This window comes from Chionomys nivalis, chromosome 4, assembly GCF_950005125.1.
Source record: "Chionomys nivalis chromosome 4, mChiNiv1.1, whole genome shotgun sequence".
Taxonomy (NCBI): Eukaryota; Metazoa; Chordata; class Mammalia; order Rodentia; family Cricetidae; genus Chionomys; species Chionomys nivalis.
Window position 1 is genome coordinate 69946194 of NC_080089.1, and position 23594 is coordinate 69969787.

The following is a 23594-nucleotide window of genomic DNA, read 5'->3' on the forward strand; positions in this document are numbered from 1 at the left end:
GATTTAGTGGGTAAGAGTGGTTGTTCTACAAGCACAAGAACTTCAGTTTAAATTCCCAGCACCCACATAAAAAAAATAGGCCATGATCATATGTGCCTCTGACCCCAGTGTTGGGGGATAAGAGTTTGCTGGTCAGTCAGCCTAAATGAAACCATGCTTCAGATTCAGTGAGAGCCCTTGCTTGTCTCAAGGCAGTAGGGCAGAGACTGATGGCCTGGAGTCTTCTCTGGCCTCTGCATTTGCGTGCATACCTGCACATACCCACACACGATGTACTATTCCATCTACAGTTGCAGGTGTGGTTGCTCATGCTTGTAATCCCGGCACTCAGGAAAGGCTGACACAGGAAAGCCCCATGACTTCAGAGCCAACCAAGGCTACATGATGAGATCCAGCCTCAAAAAGCAAAGGTGGAAAGTGATTTAGGAAGACACTAGATGTCAGCCTTGGGTCTACACACACACACACACACACACACACACACATTGGCCTACACACATGTACACCTATGTGCATGGTAAACATGCATATACACACATACATATGTAAAAAATACATATTTGGAGTGTGTGTGTGAGATCCCAGCCTGGGCTACTAGATCATTTCAAAATGGGTACAGGCCTTTGAAGGGCTGGGTATGTTTAGTGGTTTTTAGTAAAAGTCTTGCCTAATGTGGAAAAGTCCCTTTGTTCAATCCACAGTATAAGTAAATTAACTTTAAGTGTTGCTTACACTGAAGTGACCAACAGTCTTCAGATATTTTTTTTTCTAATGTTGCCATAGTTACAGCTTTTTCTAGTTTAGAAAACTTGAAAAACCCACCTGGAATTATTTAGGGGTTGAGAGTAGCTCTGAAGACTTAGGCCATTAATTAGCACAGATGCACCTAAGTCAGTAGTGAAAACTGGGTTTAGGGAGGATTTTCTAAAGGAAGATGGGCTCTTCCTGACCTGGAGACATGTACTAGGCTAGTTTTTCCTTTTTCCGTTTTCATGTATGTTTGTGTTGTGTGTATTCTCCTGTGCGCGCATGTGGAGAACTGAGGTCGATGTTAGAATCATCCTCGGTTACTCTTCCACCTTATTCACTAAGTCAAGGACTCTGTCAAACCTAGAGCTCATTGAAATGGCTGGTCTTACTTGATACCGTACCTCTCTGTTCAAGACTGAAATCACAGGTGGGCAGCCATGCCCACTTGGCATTTACGTGGGCTCTGGGCATCTGAACTCTGGTCCTCGTACTTGTATGGCAAGTGATTTAACCACTGAGCCATCTCCCAGAGCATCCAGGCAGTTTGCGTGCAATAATTTAATGCCGACCAGCCTTCGTGTGGGATCACAGAGAATGATAGAACTAAGATTCAAACTCAGATATAGTTGTGCTCAGAACTTGAGACCATTTCTCTCCAACCCTTGTTGGTTCCATTGGGCAAGATATGAATAAAATGTAGATACACAAATCCAGTGGTTGAGGAATGGCAAAAAGAAAGTAACTCATGTTTAGGGTTTCAGTGTGTGGAGCTCGTACTAAAATGTCTCGATTTTCTGATGTTATGTCGGATGTGTTTCTGTGCAATATGCCCATAGAACCCAGATGTCAGCCTCAGGTGTCCTTCCTCAGGTGCAACACACCTTGGTGTGGGGATGGGATCTCTTCATTGGCTTGCAGCTCACGAATCAGACTAGGCTGGCTAGTCAGTGAACCAGGGGTTTGAATGTGTCCTCTTCTCCAGCACTGTATTATAGGCACAACTCCATGCCTGTGTCTTAGTTACTTCTCTGTTTCTTGGTATCACACTATGACCAAAGCAAACTATATAAAAAAAAAAGTGTTTAACTGGGCTATGGTTTCAGAGGATCAGAGTCTATAATGGTGGAGTGAAGGTCTGGAGGCAGGGAGCAGAGGACTCGTGTCTTACTCTGCAAGGAGGAGGCACAGACACACACTGGGAATGGTACAAGTCTTCTGAAGCCTGCCCTTGTGACAACTTCTCCAAAAAGAACATCTCCTTATTGTTCCTAGCAGTTCTACTACCTGGGGACCAAGTATTGAGACCTAGGTGCCTTTGGGAGATATACTCATTCAAACAACTACACCCCACTTTTTAAAAACATGAATTCTGGAGACAGAGCTCAGATCCTATTGCTGTATTCCCAATTCTCAACTAGAATTTTGTTTTGTTTTGTTTTTGTTTTTTTGAAATAGGGTTTCACTATAGCTTTGGAACCTATACTGGAACCAGCACTTGTAGACCAGACCGGCCTCGAGCTCACAGAGATCCGCCTGCCTCTGCCTCTGAGTGCTGGGATTAAAGGTGTGCGCCACCACCGCCCAGCCTCAACTAGAATTTTTAAAATCTCAGTTTTTGTTCATTTGTTGCTAATGTATGAAAGCATTTGAAACTATTTTAAAGTAGAATATACAAATGACCAGACACAACTATCAACAAGTTTAAATGGCAGTTTTATCACTGAAAATCTTTATGTTTTTTCCTTTTTAAAAAAATTTTTTAATGATGTGTATTCATGTGTGTGTGTGATTATGTGCACATGAGTGCAGGTCCCCTTGGAGCTGGAGTTACAGGTGGTTATGAGCCACTTGGCATGACTGCTGGGAACCAAACTCTGGTCCTCTGCAAGAGCGGTACAAGCTCTGACTGCTGAGTCATCTCTCCAGCCCTCCATGTCCTTTGCTGTCATCCCAAGCTGCTTCTCCAGCCTAGACAGCTACTGTTGCCTTTATTTTTCTTTAAAGTCTCATATGCCTAGAGCCATACAAAAACACCGTTTAATTCAGTGCACTTTGCATTTGGGCCATGTTGCTATGTGTCAGCAATTTTTTGTTGCTGTGTAGGTTTCCATTGTACATATGTGCCATAATTTCCTATGCCTTCACTTACTGATGGGAATTTAGCTTGCTTGCAGTTTGATGAGTAAATGTTTTGAGTATAAGTCTCTGGCCTTGTTTTAATTTCTCTTGCATAAGTAGTAGGCTTGGAACTGGCAGGTGTTGCTGCCAGAAAACTGTAATTGCAGGAAACTGCTGGAGAGTTCTCAAGTGTGTGCCATCTTTACACTGCCCAGACTCCATTCTGCGTGTTGGCCGTCCTGTGGGTATAGTGTTATTTAGCTATGGTTTAATTTTTTTTGACTCTTAGTAAACTTACAAATTTTTATTACATAAATTTGTGTGTGTATGTGTCATATTGTGCATCTGAAGGTCAGTGGACAACTTGAAAATCAGTTCTACTATAACAGTTCTGGAGATTGAGTCCAGGTTGTTACACTTGGTAGCAAGCTCTTCTACCCACTGAGCTATCTCATTGGCTCTTGAATTTCTGTTCTAATGATGTTAAGCATATTTCACATGCTTTTTATAATTGGTATACTGTAACATGAGGGCCTGCTCATTGGGGTTTCTGTCCTGCCTGGCCACCCAGCCATTTAGTCCCAGAGAAAATCACCCAGAGAGTCTGCATTAATTATAAACTGATTGACCCATTAGCTCAGTCTTATTAGCTCTTGTATCTTATATTAACCCATTATTCTTACCTGTTTTAGCCACATTGCTCAGTACCTTTTTCAACGGGGTAGGTCATATCCTGCTTCTTCGGTGGTCTGGGCAGGACTTGTGGAAGAACTTTCTTCTTTCCAGAATACTCCTCTTCTCCTCGCCCTGCCTCTACTTCCTGTCTGGTTGACCCGCCTATACTTCCTGCCTGGCCAATCAGCATTTATTTAAAACATGATTGACAGAATACAGACAATTCTCCCACACCAGTATAGCTTTGCATTATTTATATTTTTTGTTTGTGTTTTAGGACAGTTTTTCTCTGTGTAGCCCTGGCTGTCCTAGAACTTGGCTCTATAGACTAGGCTGGCCTCAAACTCACAGAGATCCGCCTGCCTGAGTTTTAGACCAGTGTGCTGCCACCATCACTGCCTGGCTACATCTTTACTTCATTTTAATTGTGTTTTTGTCTTTATCTTTGCATTCTAAACCCTTTTCATGTATTATTTATCAGATATGTCCTGGGGAATATTGTGTCCCTGTTGATGGCCTGCCTTCTTTTTTACTCCTTCCTTGAGTCTTGCTGTATCTCAAACTGGTCTTTAATTCACCACCCTCCACCTCTGAGTACTGGGATTGCTAATATGTACCACCATGCCTGGCTCACTGTCTTCATTTTTGCTTCATTTTGGAACAAGGTCTTGTGTAGCCCAAGCTGGTCTGGAATTTCTGATTTCTCATGTCTCAGTCTCCAGAGTGTTGGAATCCCAAGCTTGTACCTCCAAAGTTAAAGATGGCTGTGATGATGAGATTCAGTATGATGCTTGAGTATATGAAATTGGTGTCTTGTTTACAGTCCTGATGTGACAGGGAGAAAGCCTGTAATACCACCCACAAGGTTATTGCATCCAGCTACAGCGCTGGGGGCCAGTTATTGATGGGAAAGAGTGGTGAGGTTTGCCATCGTTCAGGACTCCCCTCTGGACTAATCTGAATGATTTCATTGTGGGCATGGCTGACTCTGGTCATCCCAGTTCTATCCCTGATGTCTTTCAGTATGGAAGCAGTAGCCTGGCATTTGAGACCTTAATGAGGGACATGGTTGAAGTTTGAACTTAGTCAACTCAGTAAGAGAAACTGGCTGTGATTGGAGCATTTTTTTTTTTTTTTTGAAACTTGAGGCAGTGTCTCACTTCATAGCCTAGGCTGGCCTTTAGCTCACAGTGGTCCTCTTGCTTCAGCCACATAAGTGCTGGGATTACAAGTGTGAACTATCCTGAGTGTCCCAATAGAGTTTTTGACCATTCAAGTTGGATACTAATTTTGAGCTGTAGCATAAATAGCTCTGAAAATCACTTAGAAAACAAATGAGATGGCTCTATGGGTAGAGATACATGTAGCAGTAGCCTGGCAGCCTGATCCACAGTGGCAGGAGGAAATGATCCCTTTCAGTTTTTCCTGAACTAACTCCTCTGATAAGAGAGCTGTGTGAGATGGTGACTCTTCCTCACCAGAATCAAGGTTTGCAGTTTAGAGTTGATTATTAACTGTCTATTGTGTCAAACACTAATCTAAGTGAGTCTCAGGTAAATGTGACCAGCCACAAGGACAGCAACTTAATGTGATGAGCTGACACACAGAATGTTCGGTCTAAATATCAAAGTTTATTGAAATAAAATATAATCTATAATAAAAAATACTACAATGTTATTCACTGGTTACAGTTTTAAGTATATTAACAAAAACATCCAACGTTTTAACCCAATGATGACACTACACTTTGTATAACAACGAATTTGAGATTAAACAATAATACTGAATCATTGTCAGAACATTTTATACTTTCCCACCTGTGTTCAATGTCTTTTCAGGAGTAGTTTCCAAAAGTGAAACTTGAAATTTAAGACATAATTTTTAGAGGTGTTCTTAGCATAATTAGCATTTAAAACAATAAATTTATTTCACAGAAATCAGTTCAGCCCTGTGATGAGTAGGCGCATTTTAGGTGTCTCTGTTCAATGAACATATCCCAGTCTCTGTGCCTTTGTTCTTCACTTGCATTTAAAGCAGAAGAGTGACTTGCTAGAAGTAGAAAAGATGCTGGGACAGACAGTTCCCACAGCCCATTTCAGCCAGCACATAGCTCCACAGGTCAGAATAAATTGGCCTCACATTCAAGTCGGGGGAGAAGACCTGTTTCTTTTACTTACTGCTGTTCAAAATGACAGTTTCCGTTATCATTCCGTTTACCTTTTTGCTCTCCCAATTCCATGTGTCAACCTTCGTATGCAGCCCATACCAAGGGAAACGAATCACATGTGCTGGGAAATTGTCCCTTCTGTCATTTAGCAGTCTTCTATTACCTGGTCCTATGTGGATCTGTGACAATAGCTGTCATTTTATTGAGGAAAATAAGTCAACAAAAACTACTAGAGCAAAGCTTCACTAAAAAACAAACCTGGGAAGTGAAGAGACACCGAGTCCTTTCAGTGGTCATCTCATACAGTAATGGGTGGGAGAGGACAGCAACACACATTCTGACAGAGCAGACATCTCTTATCTGAGTTACAGCTGCTTCATAGGGGATTTCTGTTAGGATGTTGTGACTCAGGATTTATAACGGGCATTTCAGCTCCCCGACTTTCCTCATTAAGCTATAAAATGACTACTGAAGGCAAAGGCGCCAGACTGCCTACAGGACTGCGACTGTGCATCCTCTAGTTACAGGGCCACCTTGCCTCTCCAGGTGCGACAGTTCTTTACAATTCATGCTAGTTAAAGTGGGCACTTTCTGGGATGGGGCTTTTGCTCTTTTAACTTCACCATGGGACAAAGGTTGGGTTTCCTATCTTTGCCATCGTATTTCAACTAGTTAATGGGAGGGTGCCATGCCTAAAGATACCAGCTTATCAGACAAATCTAACTAACCTTTGAATTTGAGGCAAGAGTTGAAGATATTTACCCTGTTGAGTTTAGTTTTCTTGAGTTCAGAAGAAACTAGAATCCTACATGTAAAAAAATATATGCATTTATCAATTTGTTAAGCTCTATTTCCTAATAGCAGAAATACCAGGATTAACTAAAGACATGCACGAATTAAATTTTAGATTTTCAAAGTAAGTTTTCCAGCATTCTGCAAGGTACCGTCCTGTTTTATCTTCTCTATTTATTCCCTTCAGGGAGCTTTTAATTTTAAAAGTTATTCTCAACTGTTATCTGAGAAAAGTGAACTCAATTATTCATAACTTTTGCATCAGCAACAAAAGACACTAAATTATCAGAGAAACAGAACTCTCAGATTCAAGCGCTCCTTTATTTCTCACTGTCTAAAGGAGCTGACTTGCAAACTACCAGAGTTCATTTTCACACCAAGCCACAAATAAGTAGTCTACACTGACACCAGCGGAGAGACCGGTCAGTTCCTGATGCTACTTTACTCTGGAGGGAAAGACCAAGAGGCTCTAAGCACTTAATCTGTAAAAAATACCAGGAGAACAGGTCTGTAAAGTGCATTTTATATGCCTAATACTCCTGGTCTTGATACTAGTCTACCACATACAAAAGCAACGCAAAATATATTTTTGAAAGCCATAATGCTACATTTGAAATAATTCTACAAGCTAATGTCATTAAAAAAAAAACTGATTTAAGTCATTATAAAGTCTGCACATTCAAGAACAGAGGCTGTGCAATGTTTGTGATGATCTCAGTAATTCTCTGCTCAGGAGAAGCAAGCATGGGGAGCAGCAGAACAGGCGCACCCTGCACACAGAGGAAACTGAGGGACACGATGATTACCAAAACAAGACAAAGTCAGGTTTGTGTTTGGAGACAGGGTCTTACTACTTGTCCAGGCTCGCCTTGAACTCAGGATCCTCCTGCTTCACCTTCCTCAAAGGTGGGGTGACAGGTGTGTATTACCATGCTCAGACAAAAGCTTCAAACATCAAATGATCCAGGATTTCACGTCTAATCCCTTAAAATCTGAATAATTACCTTTAATGTCTTTGCCTTATTTTGTCAAACATTAATTTTTCAATTTAAATTCTATGCCTATGACAGTAATATGTGCAAACCTGTAAGCTTTCGTAAGAAAAATAATAACTGGTACAATAGATAAGAAAGGTAAGCAAAACGCAGTCCGTTTGCTGTTAGCTTTACGAGAGTTTAAACAAGCTGGGTATGATGGCATATGCCTGTAATCATGGCAGTGAGAAGCTGAGGCAGGAGGATTCTGGGTTTGAAGCTAGCCAGGGCTACAACAGTTGATTCCAGGTCAGCTGGCTACACAGCAAGACCAAGGACAGTTCTAAAATTTCTTGCCTTGATTTGCTAGGATTTTTACAGACATCTGTTCACATGCCAACACAGACAGTGATCATGAGTCATCCCTTTTCCTCACATCTGCCCTCTGGTCCTCACGGTCTGCACTGAGTTTATGACTCACAGAAAACAGTGCTGTGAAGCTGTGTGTGAGTACCGAGTGGCCACCACGAGTTTATTCAACTTATATCTGATATAAGGAGCATGAGGAAGAATTCAAAACAAACAAGAAAAGTGAGGCAACAGAAACAAGATCACCTAATCCCAAACTTAAGCCTCTGTCTTGCTCAAACCCTAGCCTGACCTTAAAACATGGAGGAAGTTATTCTACCCATGAACACTGGCTGGGCCTGAAGCCAACGCCATGATTAACTGCTCAACACCATACTTCTCAGTGTGTCTGTGCACATAGCATGTTCTGGGGACTGAACCCAGGGCCTTGAGCATGCCAGGCAGATGTTCTACCGCTGGGTGACACTCCTAAACCTGGTGTGTGTGTGCGTATTTTTAAAATGATGACAAATATGATAGGAAGTTTTGCTTTGAGACCCAAACAGAGGTCATGGAGACTACTTCAGAACAGAACATGCTCCTCGGTACTGACAAACTGTACAAGTCACAGCAAGTTATACAATAGGGTTACCCATCAAGAAGTGCACACTAATAAAGACTGACCCACTAACTTTAAGACTCTGCTTTGAAAGCAAGAGAAAAGCCTGGGACCCTATCTGCTCTTCTACCTGCCTCCTGCCAGTTCTCATGCTGAGTGGGCACATTGGACAAATGTGCCTGAAATTTAGTTTAGAAACATTAAGCTCCAAAATGTTTAAATTCTAATGTCTGTTAGCAAGATATGTATAACAGTTTCAAGTATTACAAGTATTGGGAGGGGGAAAAATCCCTCAAAATACCATATTCAAAGTCCTTTGTACCCAAATAAGCAACAATATGCCTGAATATCACTTGCTACCTTGAGCAAAACACAGGAAACAAGCATGCAACAGTTTAGATCCTTGACAGCCTTTGAGGACAGGAAAGCATCTCACAAATTTGTTTTAAGAGTCAAACATTTAATTTCTCCCACAGTAATCAAAACAAATATTATGACTCTTGTCATATCAAACAATTCCAGGAATGTAACCAAGCCCAACTTGGAAATCTGACATAAGACTGGATTAATAAACACAACTCACTGCTTGTCATGAGAGCACCCTGACACCTACTTATATGATAGCAATGCTGGTTTTGAGTGAGTTGTGTTTGTTTTGTTTCATTTTTTCTTCTAGAGGGAATGCAGTATGGCAGTATTATCTTTGGAACAAATTAAGATAGTAAAAATAACATAATTTCTATATATAGATTTTAAGGGCAATAAATAGATATTGTATATAATTATGGAAAAATATGCCTCAAGTATACTTTTTAAAATTACTCAAGGTTATTGTTTTCTAAATTAAACTAATAGACAGTTCTGGGAAAAGCAAACCCTGAGGATTGAGCTTTCTCCTCTGAGTATCAGAGTGCTGCTGTCTATGTGTTTCTGCCGAGTCAGCCCACCCATAGGGCTCTGGTCTTTGACAATTCATACTCACTCCAGGTTGGAATCAAGAGACTTACCAAGTATTTTATACACAAATTTTATAGCCCAGCAGGTTCTCTGATTGTTCCCATGCTAGCATAGGAAATCTGAATAGCAAAGAACATAAATAGACGTGGAATATAGAAGAGTATAAAGGACACAGCACAGCCCTGAATTTTTCCCCTTAGAATATACTTTTCATAAATAAAACTCTACTGTTTACATACAGATCCATCCTACAGTTGGTTTGGGATCGTGGAGGATGTTGATGACAATAGTCTTAAGAAACTCTAGAGTACTTTTTTTTTTTTTTTTTTTTGTAGTCTTTCTTTGTCTCCAGACCACAAGAAATATTCTCTGACTAGACGTTCAATTTGTGATGGTCCTGAATAAACAAGCTTACTGAGGCTTAGGGCAAATCATACAGCTACCTGCACCGGCAATAATCTTTAAAAATGACTGAAACAAACTTTAAATACAAAGTATATAAAAAGGACTGTTAAGGATAGTTTTCAAACTTGATCTAGAAATTACAATATGTGCTGCCTCATCACAAAGCTGAGTAAATATTCTTTCAGAATCCTATAAATGATATAAGATGTCTTAGGCTTATTTGGTTCTCATAAGTTAAAAAATCTGACTGCTTTTACATAAATTCCTTCAGATTCCTGCTATGTTCAGAATTTTATTAATATCTTTTCATTAGAGTCAAGAGATTAACTTTCCTTCAGAAATGTGCTTTTTATTGGTTTAAATAACTATGCTTAATTTTCTAGCAATAAACATGGTTTAAAATTTAAGGTTCAAGGTAATTCTAGAAAAAGGTAGACAGTGAACTCTGCTCTTCTCTGCCATCCTATTTACAAGACTAAAACATGAGTGTGGTCTCCTCACTCACCACATCCTTAACAAACAAACCACCATTCAGGTTACCTAAATGTGTTAAAATTCCTCAGAATCTCACAATACTACAAAGTCAGTATCTGATTTTGATAGGTTATATATATTAGTGTTGTATAATTTTTGTGGTTTTTTTTGCTATTGGAAAATAAAAATATTTTTCTATCTAAATTGGATCCAAGCTTCATTATCAGTTCTCAAGATAATATCTAAAATGTACATTACTAAAGAAAGGTAAAGCTGTTCAAGGGCTGAGCCAGTTCAGTGTACAATGAAGGGTCATTTATTCCTGCTTTTTTTCCTCTCCCTATATTAAACTCCTCATTTCTTATGGATTAGAACATAATTTAGCATAAATGTTTCAGAAATAGCTGTGCTGATAATTACATCTTGAGAAGGATAGGACTCACTCAGGTGACCTCCATCCATTGTCAGACACACAGTAGCTTACAAACTGATTAGAGTTGTCATGTCACTAAACATAAAATAGGAGTGATATACTTATTTGGCTACAAGTGACAACATACAACAGTTCCATTTTGTAACAAAACTCCAGCTCATAAAGAGTATATTGTGTAACTTAAAAAAGTTGATTGTAACAAAGTAACAACCTTCCCCTGGAAAACAAGAACAAAATCCATTGAGAGATCAGGCACAGACGGTAGGGACTGGGTCTTCCTTTCCGTCATCTGCATGGGTGGTTCCCACAGATGCCAGCACTTCCTATAATATCACACAACTATTTTTTTCCTTTTCTTTGTCTTTTTCCCGAGGTTCTTTGCGTTTCCGTTCACTATTTCCAGGCTGTTTTACACTTGATGGAGAGGCTTGTGCTGGCTGGCCCTGCTGTAGGAGAAACACACACGGGAACAGAATCAGCTAGCTAGAACAAGGCAAAAGGCATCCTCACAGATACAGATGCTGCAGGGCACGGTTTCTGTTTACAGGTGTTAAGGTTTGAATGGCAGATGCCCCCGTCCCTATTGCTGGCCTGTTGCTGTGAGAAGTTTTGGGTATCTTAAGAGGGCCTGGCGGTCCACATAAGAGTGGATGTGAGGCAAGTGGCAGGGCATGTCTTCCTGTCTGCTTCTGTTGCTGCTTCCTGATGGAAAGGATAGGAGATGCAGTGCCACCAACTCCCACCTTCATCAACTGAACACTGTCCAACCACGCCTTCCTCATCATGATGAGCTGTACCCTTTCCTGCAAATCTCAACAAATCTCTAAGTTGCTTCCGTCAGGTGTGAGAGAAGTAATTAATATACAGAATAACTGACACAAATAATGTATAATTAGTTATGTACTCATTCCAAATCTATAATTATCTAAACTATTTAAGCTTCTAGTTGAAGAAATATTTATGTAACCGGGCAGTGGTGGCATATGCCTTTAATCCCAGCATTCTGGAGGCAAAGGCAGGTAGATCTTTGTGAGTTCAAAGTCAGCCTGGTCTAAAAGCAAGTTCTAGAACAGCTAGAGCTAAACAGTAAAACCCTGTCTCATCCCACCCCCTCAAAAAAGAAATATTGATGTTAAACTGACAATTTTGGAAAACTGTAATATTTCTTCAGGACTTTATTGTATACCATAACAAACAAATCTTAAAGCAAAAGACAAGAATCCTGATAACTGAGAGTGTAAAATAATAAGTGTGTACTATGAGATCAGAGAATTTGAATGAAATAAAATAATATGGTAGTACTCACCTGCTAAGTTTGGATAGCTAGTACTTGTATTTAGAAGCAGAAGTTTTACATGTATTTTAATGAAAGAGAGGGAAAAAGAATGTGTGTGTAGTGATAATTTGTAATCTAACAAATAAAGCTTGCCTGAAGATCAGAGTACAGAGCTAAGCCACTAGTTAGCCATAGAGCCAAGCAGTGGTGGCATACACCTTCAATCCCAGCATTCAGAGACAGAGGCAGACAAATCTCTGTGAGTTCCAGGCTACCCTGGGCTACACGAAATTGATCCAGTCTAAAAGAGAAACAACCCGCGGTGGTGGCTCACACTTTTAATTCCAGTACTTGGGAGTCACATGCCTTTAATCCTAGCACTAGGGAGGTGGAGACAGGGATATTGTAGCACAAATGATAAAAACCCAGAGACAGATATTGGGGTTCAACCTGGAGACAGACAAGCAAAGCAGCTAGCCACTTTCTCTTATCTCCACCTCAGACTGAAAATGGGTGAGATATGGTCTCCTTGAATCCTGAAGACTCCATACTCCTTTCTCTTTTCCTTTATATTCCTCTCTGCCCAGCCATATTGCTCCTGTCTCCACCTCCCTAGCGCTGGGATTAAAGGCGTGGGATCCCAAATGCTGTGAGCATCTTTGTGAGAGCTCTGTTTCTATTTTAGACAGAGTCAATCTTGTGTTGCCCAGGTGGCCTTGAACTCGAGAGGTCCGTCTGCTTCTGTCGTCCCACCCCCAAGATTAATCCCTAGTGCTGGGATTAAAGGTGTGTGCCATCACTCCCTGGCTTGTATGGCTGCTTTGCTCTCTGATCTTCAGGCAAGCTTCATTTATTAAAACACAATATATACCACTATAGGAGATGGTCAGGCGGAAAGAGGAATATAAAGTGGGAGGAGACAGGAGCTCAGAAGCAGTCTGCAGTCTGAGGATTCAGAGAGCCATAATCACCCCTTCAGTTGGAGGATTCAATAGAGGTAAAAAGTCTCTCTAGTGTCTGGCCGCTCTGCTTCTCTGATCTTTGGCATTAACCCCTATATCTGACTCTGGGTTTTTATTATTAGTAGCAGTTAGAATTTAAGCCACATGTGTGTGTGTTTGGAGGGTATGAGTGTGAGGTCATCTGGTGTTCTCTGTCACTCTCAATCTTATTTCCTTGAGAGATGTTCTCTCACAGAATCTGGAGCTAAATTGGTGGCCAGAAAGCCCTTGAGATCCTCCTATCTTATCAGAACCTCTAAAAAAATGTCTTCATGAAATCAGAAATAGTTTTGGATGGTAAAAACCTTAGAACAACGTGAAACATCACGCAGGGAGAGCTGGAGAGATGACTCAACAGTGAAGACTTGTTCTTGTAGAGGACCTGGGTTTGATTCCCAGCACCCACATGGTGGCTCACCACCGTCTATAACTCTAATCCCAGGGGATCCCATGCCTTCTTCTGACTTCCACAGGCACCAGGCACATACATGGTGCACAGATATACATGTAAGAAAAACACTCATACACATAAAATAAATCTAAGCCATGCAGTGGTGGCACATGTCTTTAATCCCAGCATTTGGGAGGCAGAAGCAGGCAGATTTCTGTGAGTTCCAGGCTACACAGAAAAATCCTTTCTTGAAAAACAAAAAATAAAATAAAATAAATCTAAAAAAAAAAAAACCAGCAAAACAAACAAAAGAGCCTCAAACCCTTGGTGCTGACATGCTAACACAGTTGAAAAGCCAGAGCTGACTTACAACTGTTTCTGCCAAGCAGAAATTCTTTTACTGCTAAAGTAACTGTTGTGTTGGAGATTCACAGAGCTACAGTTTTACCTGGACCTGTGTGGAAGTGGTGGTAGCAGCCACAGCCGCCTGTGCCTGCTCCTGCTCCTGGTAGTACTGAGAGGCCCGTCTGTCCTCCTCCTCTTGGAGTTTCTTGGCCAACTCCAGGTCACTGATTCCTTCTGGGATCTGCTCCCAGTTGATCTCTTGGCTCTGCTGTTCTTGCTGCAGTGACAGTGCCATAAGGTAGTCCTGAGGAGTTCAATCACAGCGCTTCAGCTTTGAGATGTGACCCAGGAACAGACACCCACTGAGTCTGAGAATGACTTTTACAGCATAGGCCTTTAAAGCTCTATTTCTAAGGGCTTTCTTCTTTGTAGAGCTACAGATTTCCTTCATTATTATCATGGTTCTACACGGTTTTAGCATTTAGTTTAAAATCTTTTCTAGAAGCAATAAATAAGGCATATAAGAAAGCTATTGAAAAAAGTTCCCATTTTCAAAAGAAACACGTGGACAAGGAACATGCAGAAAAGGCAGAAAAGCAGAAACGTGAGAGCTGAAATCACTGTAACAGATGTAACTGGAGTATTTACAGCCATCTGGTATGCTCCACATTCACATAGAAATTCAAACATATCTCCCACCCTCTAAAACTATTTTAAGCTTTTTATTTTTCATTTAGCATTTGTTTTTAAATAGTTTAAGAACTTCATAAAATTATTTGCTCAATTCTTTCCTCCTCTCCCAGACTGTTTTGCTCTGCTCTGACCAGGTCTTTCAGATCTGTGTGCCTGGGCATCCCGAGGGCCGGGACTACAGCTAATACCATATTCAGCTCAAAGAATGATTTGGGTTTTTATTTTACAATATTTAGTTACTCATTTTTTCCTGCATGTATGCCAGAGCTCCTGGAACTAGAGTTACAGACAGATGTGAGCCTCCATGTGGTTGCTGGGAATTAAACCTGGTCTTCTGGAAGAGTAGCCTGAATGAACTGAACCATCTCTCCAGTCCTTAGTTACTCATTTTTGAGGAAGATCCTTGCTATATAGACCTATTGCCTGTGAGTGGAAGCCAGGACAACCGCAAGTGTCATCCATGTTTTTTTCTCTTTCTGTGTGTGTGTGAGGGGTGGGAGTAGTACAAGTATGTGCATGTGTGCACACCTTTGGTGGTCAGAGGAGGACACTGGTTATCTTTCTGCATTGAAACAGTCTGTGTTACTCTCTGTATTAACAGAAGTTCATCTTTTAGACTAAACTAAGCCAGGTAGTCAGCTCTCAGGAGACACTTGTTTCCATCCCTAATGCTGGGGTTATAGGGATACGTTGCCATACTCGACTTTTTACGTGGATGTTGGAAATTTGAACTCAGGTTTTCATGCTGGCCGGTGAGTCCCAGGGATCATCTTGTCTCTGCCTCCCAGCACTGAGATTACAAGTGATGTGACCATTTCCAGCTTTCTACATGGGTGCTGGGGATTGAACTCAGGTTCTATGAGTGGGCAGCAGGTACTTTATAAACTGAGCTATTTTCCTAGCCCCAAAAGATGATTTTTAAAGCCATAGTAGCTATTGTCAAATTCAATTACTGGGTAATTATATCTTCTTGCGGCGCGCAACTCTGCCAGCAGAGAAGACGACCACAACAGGATTCTTCTTGGAACGTACTTTATTGGAGCACAGAAGACTGAAGATAAGATGGAGGCGAAAAGACCCCGAGCCCGACCGCGAGGGGGAATATATACAGTGCCTGGTCCGCCTATGATGTGTCATTGCTTGATTGGCTCGGCCCACACTGATGCAATTGCGTGAGCAAGACGTGTGAGCAATTGATAGGTGGATTCAAACCACTCTTGGGCCGGTAGCGAGCGTGCGCAGAAGTTGTTTACTACTAGGGACACTAGCAAATGGCGGCAACGGGCTTAGTGCCAGACCCTGTGAACATGACAGCTGACAGCGCCGAGGTGCGCAAAGCGCCTGGCGCGCAGAGCGCCGTGGCGCGCTACATCTTCTAGCTACATACCTAGATTATCTCCTATGAGAAGAAGTTAATTTTGGTCAAACTTATACCCAATTTATTATATTTTACATTTATTTACTTATTATCTCTCACTGGGTGGTGGTAGTGCATACCTTTAGTCCTAGCACTTGGAGGCAGAGACAGGTGAGTCTCTGAGTTCAAGGCCAGCCTGGTCTACAGATCAAGGACAGCCAGGACAACGTGGAGAAGAGAGAGAGAGAGAGAGAGAGAGAGAGAGAGAGAGAGAGAGAGAGAGAGAGAGAGAGCTCCTCACTGTGTGTGTCTGTGTTTCAGCTCCTCCTGCCAAGCCTGATGACTGGAGTTCAATTCCTAGTACCCATGGTTGGTAGGAAAGGACAGATCTGCACACTGTTCTTTGACTTCCAGGTGCACTGTGGTATACATATTTACTCACAAACAAACTAAGTAATTAACTACAATAAAATGGTTCATGCAGTTTCCACATTTAATCCTCAACATAATTGATCTAGTGTAATTAGAGTGAAATTCAAAGTCCTCACTGTGACCCGTCAACACAATCCACCTTCTGAATCATAGTGTATAATTGATGTTCATAGAGAATTTATAGAATGATCACTTTCCTATTTAGGAAATGTGAGGAGAACTCACAGGTAAATTAATGGATGAATAGTCTGGCAGTGGTGGCGCACGCCTTTAATCCTAGCACTCAGAGGCAGAGGCAGGTGGACCTCTGTGAGTTTGAGGCCATAGTGTTCTTTATAGTAAGTTCCAGGACAGCCAGGGTTACACAGAGAAACCCTGTCTTGAAAAACAAACAAATAAATAAAATTAATGCATGAATCAAAAGTTTTAGATAAACAAACTGACACTTGAAAAGAATTTGCTTTTCCTTGTTGGACACCAGATCTCGCTATGTTGCCCAGGCTGGTTCCAACTTGTGAGCTCAGTGGCATCTCCCAGTCTCCCAAGCAGCTGTGCACATGACCTTGCCTCAGTGAAGAATATGCACTTTAGCGAGGTATGGTGGCATAAGTCTTTAGTCTCAACATTTGGGAAGCAGAGGCAGGCAGATCTCTGAGTTCTGGTCTACATAGGGAGCTCCAGACAGGTCAGGGTATAGTGAGACCATATCTCAAAAGGGGGGAGGGGGAAAGAAAGAAGAGAAAGAATATGACTTTAGACAATGCGATGGGTGGTGGGGAAAAACAATTTTACCTGATCGATTTGGTCTTGTTGACCTTTGTACACAGTCTCAGGATCTGAAGGAGGTCGAAGATGGAATTCTGAGTCACAAAAATTCCCATCACCATCTACATTGTGCAGGCTTTCCCAGACAACTTTTTCTTCAGTAAGAAACCCCTGGTCTGTTACCAACAAATACAGTTGACCCTTAATCAGAAACAACAAATGAAAATTTGTTAAATTTTCCTAAACTAGCCAACATTATATTAAGGAATATTTTTAAAGTCATATATCTGAAGTACAGTAATTATTCTACCTGGATCTGTGCAATCCAATAAAGAGCCCAAGCAGATAGCTTCTCTACTCAGATTCATCTGGTTTTGCCTGGAGCTGGTAGTCAACACATCACAATGGAACAGGAGGAACCTTCTGGCATGCTAACTGACAAACAGCTCTGGGGCTTACAATCTCATTCCACAAAATAGAAAGATACAACCAGAAAGCATATGCAAAAAAATTCTACATTGTCTGGTTTTATTTACTTAAAAAATTAAGCTGATAGGACCAATCTAACCCAAACCAGCCGTTCCCTTTCTGTGTACCATTTTTCTCCTTTAAATATCAACAAAAAGCCCCAAACTATGTGTTTGTGTGTGGCTGGTGCACAAGTGCAGTGCCCCATGGGGCCAGAAGTACGTCAGATCCTCAAGCAGGGGCTCTGTGAGGCAAGTGCATGTTCTTAAACTGAGACACTCTCCAGCCCATTTGTATGTGGGAGTGCTCCACCACTCAACTACACGTGTATCATTTAATGAACAACATGCTGTCCTTCGGCCCCTTCTTAGGGAAGGACACACTTCTGCCTGTGGTGGAGTCACTCCCTGCTCCTCCTTCTCCTCCCCTTTCTTACCTTTAAAATAAGTTTCTCATTTATCAGTCACCTTTAAAACAACTAAATGGATTTTCACTTAATGTTAAATGTTAAAATTCTGTGGGGAAGAAGCTATCACTCTTAGTCAAAGTGTAAAAAGAATTAACAAATTATTATTGTATTTATTTATTTATTTAGCAGTGCTGGAGAATGAATCCAGGGCTTTGTAGAACCTGCTAAGCAAGTTTCTTTACCACTCTGCTACTCCTCAAACCTCGTATTTGTTTCTTACCAACTTTAGTATCACCCAGAGCACTACTTTTTGTTTCTAATCTCTAACAGGAAAAAAGTAAGCAAAAGCAAACCTGACAGCCTATTTTCCCTCATTACAATGCTCAGAGAGATCCCTTTTAAAATCACAGGTTTCTCTGTGTAGTGGTACATGTCTTTAATCCTGCACTCAGGAGGGAGGGAAGGAAGGGGGGATGGAGAGTGAGAAAGAGAGATGCGGAGAAAGAGAGAGGTGAATCTCTGTGAGTTCAAGGCCAACCTGGTCTACCAGTGAGTTCCAAGACAGCCAGGGCTACACAGGGAGACCCTGTTTCAAAACAAACAAATAATACAGTGAAATCACATGCTGATTTCACTAGCGTGGGACAGATACCCACACTTCACTTCATCTTCTTATGCTTTGTTTCTAACATCTTTAGGATCTTCACTTTCTCTCTCTAATGAGCCTGTCAATGTTTTAAAACAGTCAAGTCTCTAACACTGAAGGAAATAAAAATGGGAGGAGCCATGGAATTGTTTCAGGGGTAAAAGACAACCTGCATTTGATTCCTGGGGCCCAAATGGTAGAGAGAGAACTGATTTGCTAAAGTTGTCCCCTTACCTCCACATGTGCACCATGGCAGGCAAGTGTCTGTGCCTCAATGGTCACACAATGTTGTGCACTCCCCAATAATAATGAATAACAAACAAGCAAACACACAAACCAACCCAAGAGCCAGATGCAGGTGCAGTGGTCTGTGACTATGGTACTAGTGCAAGGGAACTCAAGGTGGGAACGGAACTCAAGGTGGGAACATCATTTGGGTCCTGGATTTTGAGGTTGAGCTAGCAATGTATATAGTCTGAGGCCGAGCATGGTGGTGGAATACTTGCATCCTGGAATTTAGGAGACAGGTAAATCTCTATGTGTTCAAGGACAGCCTGATCTACACAGTGAGTTCCAGGCCAGCCAAACCTACATAGTAAAATTGCCTCATAAGACAAAATATAACAAAAACATGAAAAACGCCAACCTTGTGATCCATACCTACAACCCTAAATCCCCTAAAGGGAGGAGCCATTACCCTTATATTCAGTAATATCTCCTATTTTGGCAAACTATTATATATATTATATATATATAATATATAAAAAGCTTCTCTTAATGTTTATTTCTTTTATGTGTGTGTGTGTAAGAATCACATGACTTGGGTTCCAGAGCCTCTGAAAGAACAGCCAGTGCTCCTAACTGAAGCATCTCTCTAGCCCTCAGCAAATCATTTCTAGGAGTGCCTGCTACTGCCTTCTCCATTCCAACCACTCTTAAGCGACTCAAATTCTTTTGCTGCCATTCTGGTCCCCTCCTTCCACTCTACCCTCAGAGTTCTTATCTCTTCTCCCCTAGCTTCCCTGCTGTCTCACTCTTAACTCCCCCCCCACCCTCTTCTTTCTCAGCTGTCTTTACTAATGTTTCTTGAGTTGACCCTTTAAAAGCTGGCATTCATTAAATCTCAATCCTAGGTTCTCTCTTCTGAGTCCTTTTCTTTTTTTTTGTTTTTTTGAGACAGGGTTTCTCTGTAGCTTTGGAGACCTGGAACTAGCTCTTGTAGACCAGGCTGGCCTCGAACTCACAGAGATTCGCCTGCCTCTGCCTCTCATGTGCTGGGATTAAAGCCATGGGCCACCACTTTTCTTATAACCGCCTTCCAAAATTACAGTAGTTTCTTGTAAATCCTAAAGTTCTATCTGTACGTCCAAAGCATTTACTCAGCATTTCCACTTTGAATGTCACCTCAGAAGTATCTCAAACCCTTAACATTGTATTGAATCTCTATCTGTCTATCTATCTATCTATCTATCTATCTATCTATCTATCTATCTATCTATCTATCTTTCTATTTCTATTTCTTTTGTTTGTTTGTTTGTTTGTTCTGTAACTCTGGCTGTCCTGGAACTTGCTGTGTAGATCAGGTTGGCCTTGAACTCACAGAGGTTCACCTATTTCAGCTTCCTAAGTGTTAGGATTTAAGGTGTGAGCCACCATGCCTCACTATCACCATCTACAGAGGACCCAGAAATCACTTATTTTTCAAATCCAATGGAGATATTTGGCTGATCTACCTCCTGACCCACTCTGGAATCTTTCCACATTGTATAGTCATTACTACCCCTTGTCCAAATCACTATAACCTCCTTCCTTTATCTCTTGGAGTGTCTCCTAACTAAATTCTACATCACTCTCAAAGTTTAAACTAAAGTAATGTCACACAAGAGACATGAGAGCCACGACACTAGTACAGTGTTAAGCTACAGAATAAACTTAATAGGAAATCTTTGAAGCAAAATAAAAAGCAGAACGTACATATTTTCTGAGCTCCTATGACCATAGATAGGCCTACTTGGTCTATACATAGGCACATCCTCTTCAGCCACACAAAACTGGGGATACCTAGCTGGTCAGTAAAGGCTTCCTGGCTGGGAACAAGGCTTTAACAGAACTGAGAACATCAGAAGCAATGTAGCTCTATGGTACAGTGCTTACCTAGCACATATGAGGTGAGGGGTGGGAGGGGAGGGAAGAGTGAGAGAAAGCTCTCAGTCACCAAAGACAGTCAGAGACCTTGTTTTCCCAAAGGACTATTTCATTCCAACTCACTCTTAGGCCAAAAAAGAAGAAAAGAAAAACCAGGATCATTAAGAAAACACAGTTCATCCAGGTGGTGGTGGCACATGCCTTTAATCTCAACACTCAGGAGGCAGAGGCAGGTGGCTCTCCGAGTTTAAGGACAGCCTGGTCTACAGAGCAAGTTCCAGGAAAGCCAGGGCTACACAGAGAAACTCTGTGTCAAAAAACAAAAACAAAAAACAAAAGTCAGAAAATAATCTTTCTTCTAAGCTTCCACTTCACAATTCTCTTTGCTGTGATCACCTTAGAGCCTTTGCACGCATGCTGCTAGTTACTTCTGCTTAGTTATTCTTTTTGTGGTTAACTGATTCAACTCAGATTTCAGATGCTTGCTTGCCTGCCTGCCTGCCTTCCTTCCTTCCTTCCTTCCTTCCTTCCTTCCTTCCTTCCTTCCTTCCTTCCTTCCTTCCTTCCTTCCTTCCAGTGCTCTGGGGGCTGAATCTAGAGTCTTGTGTATGTTGGGCAAGTGCTCTACCACTGTCGGCGTTTGGCTTTCCATTTGTGACCTTTTCAGGGGAGTCTTTCCAGATAAAATCCTGATAAGAGCTCTCAGAACTTTTAGTATGTGTCCTTGACAGAAGTATCTTAGCAGCAAATGTCAGGAACCCTGGCTGTTGTTTCTATGGCTACACTTGTCAGGGTTAGCTTAGCTTTGTTAATGAATCAGTGGACCCAAGGTCTGAAGAGGACAAGTAAAACAAGATGACAGAGCAGACATTGGGATCTGACATCTTTTTGCTTTAGATCCTTGAGGAATGTGAATGACTCTTATCTTAGATCTTGCACACTCCTATGAAGCAATAAGATGAAATGTACTTTTTAAAAATATGACAGTCATAGAAGAGCTGTGGCTTTGGGTACTCTTTCATTAGCAAACGAATCATTTTACACTATCCCATGTCACCCATTGATAAAAAAGCATGGATGGAAACATGAAGATGTGATTTATGATGTCAATAAGCTACCTTCATTTAGAAAATAAGCAGACATTCACATGGGAGACAAACTGGTAACAAGACACAAAACAGAAAGAGCTCCATAAGGACAGTGTGGCCACTAACAGGACGGTTGCCGCAGGAGTCCTCAATCTTAGGCTCACATTCAAATCACCTGGGGAGTGCTTGAGCTACTGATGCAGGACAGTGTGCAGCATAACGGTGGGGTGCCTGCCTACCATTTGTAAAGCACTGGGTCTAGTCCTTGAGATTGCAAAAACCAAACAGAAAACAAAACCTGGTGTTCAGATCCCACCTCCTTTAGAGATTCTGATTTAATTGCATTAGTGGTAAATTCTGGACACTGTTTTTTCCTTCCTTCCTTCCTTCCTTCCTTCCTTCCTTCCTTCCTTCCTTCCTTCCTTCCTTCCTTCCTTCTTCCTTCCTTCCTAGCAATCCAGATAGGTCTAGGATATAATCATGGCTGAGAATCACTATTTTAATTAGAAAAGGGGTACCTTTCAGTAAGTTAGTATTCGAATACTTCTTTAAGGATGGGTAATTTTGAGATAGGCAAGCAGAAGTGAGGAGAGCTTCCCAAATAGTATGAAGCAATAAGAATGACAGTAAATGAGAACACATTAAACTCATATAGGATGAGAACTGTGGCAGAGGGGACTTGTGTTTTATCCTCTAGGATATGTGCTAATTGAACATCTGTGCTGTATTATCAACATGGTAAGAACAGCATTCTGCCATAGGAGTCTAGGTTGATGATAAATACCTGAGCTAGATCAGATGTTACCTGTAAAATCAAGAGATAGATCTAAGAGATGAATAAAAGGGATGGATTCCTAAGTGTGTGTGTGTGTGTGTGTCTGTGTGCAAAACCATAAACACACTGATAATTTTAACAAAAGTCAACACTATCATAAGGATAATTTGTGTATGTCTCAGGGTGGGGAATCTACTTATGTAACCCAGGCTGGACTTGAACTTGCAATCCTGCTGCTCAGCCTCTTCAGTAGCTTTCATCACAAGCAAGCACCAACACATTCCAGTTTAGGGCAAATCTTAATTCTAACTTCTAATATCTTTTAATGCTTAAAATAAAATCCTTCATTCATAGTCATGCTGGTTTTAGCTCCAGGTATTTTGCTTCCTCTAAGTAAGAAATAACCTAGCTAGGTATGATTGTACATGCCTATAATTCCAGTGTTCCAAAGACTGAGGCAGAAAGATCTCAAATTCAAGGCTAGTGTGAGTTACCCAGTGAAATCCTCTCTCCAAGAAAGTAGAAAAGTAAACACTTGAATGCAATAATCTGAGATAAAAAAGTTGAGACTACATTTAAAATAAAAGCTGATCAAGGTAACATTTCAATTGCTAATTCATCCCATTCTAATGCAGTATTTAATAATAATTACCTTCACAACTTGATGGCTAAGGAATATTATGGTCTATCTTATTCTGTAGCAGGTCAAAACACATCTCTAAATCAAGCTCCTTTGATAGGGAGTAAAAAAAAATATATCTGTTTCTATATCCTACCTTGTGTTTTGTCATGGTGCTAAAATGGTTATTCCGAAAGAACACACAGAGCTCTCCTTCCTGAACGGTTGTAGTCAGTTCACATAATCCATGGTACGTCAGTTGAGTGGCTGTATTGTTTAGAAACTGCTCAGCTACAAAGCCTATGGAACCAATGTGTACTATGAGAAGGAGGAATTCCAAAGTCAGAAAGTTACTTTTCCTATTTACATTTGTTCCAACTGTATACAAAGGCCAATTTTTCTGTTACATAATGGCCCCCAGATTGGAGATGCGTCTTTGTAATTTTCTTATGGGAGCAGTGTCCCTGATCAT

The 23594-nt window shown here is 41.1% G+C and overlaps 1 protein-coding gene across 2 annotated transcripts in view; it reads right to left on the reverse strand.

Annotated features, from left to right (window-relative positions):
• Positions 1 to 5135: 5135 nt before the first annotated feature.
• Positions 5136 to 23594, reverse strand: part of Mindy2 (MINDY lysine 48 deubiquitinase 2) — a 71203-nt gene continuing 52744 nt past the window's right edge. The window contains exons 6-9 of one of the 2 annotated variants that reach the window (XM_057766684.1): positions 23280 to 23422; positions 17000 to 17173; positions 13829 to 14029; positions 5136 to 11158 (exon numbers count right to left, since the gene is read on the reverse strand). In XM_057766684.1, coding sequence (XP_057622667.1) covers positions 11036 to 11158; positions 13829 to 14029; positions 17000 to 17173; positions 23280 to 23422 — 641 coding nt within the window. In that variant the 3' untranslated portion in view covers positions 5136 to 11035. Of the gene's footprint in view, positions 11159 to 13828; positions 14030 to 16999; positions 17174 to 23279; positions 23441 to 23594 lie in introns of both variants that reach the window. The other variant, XM_057766682.1, reaches the window with a different exon arrangement.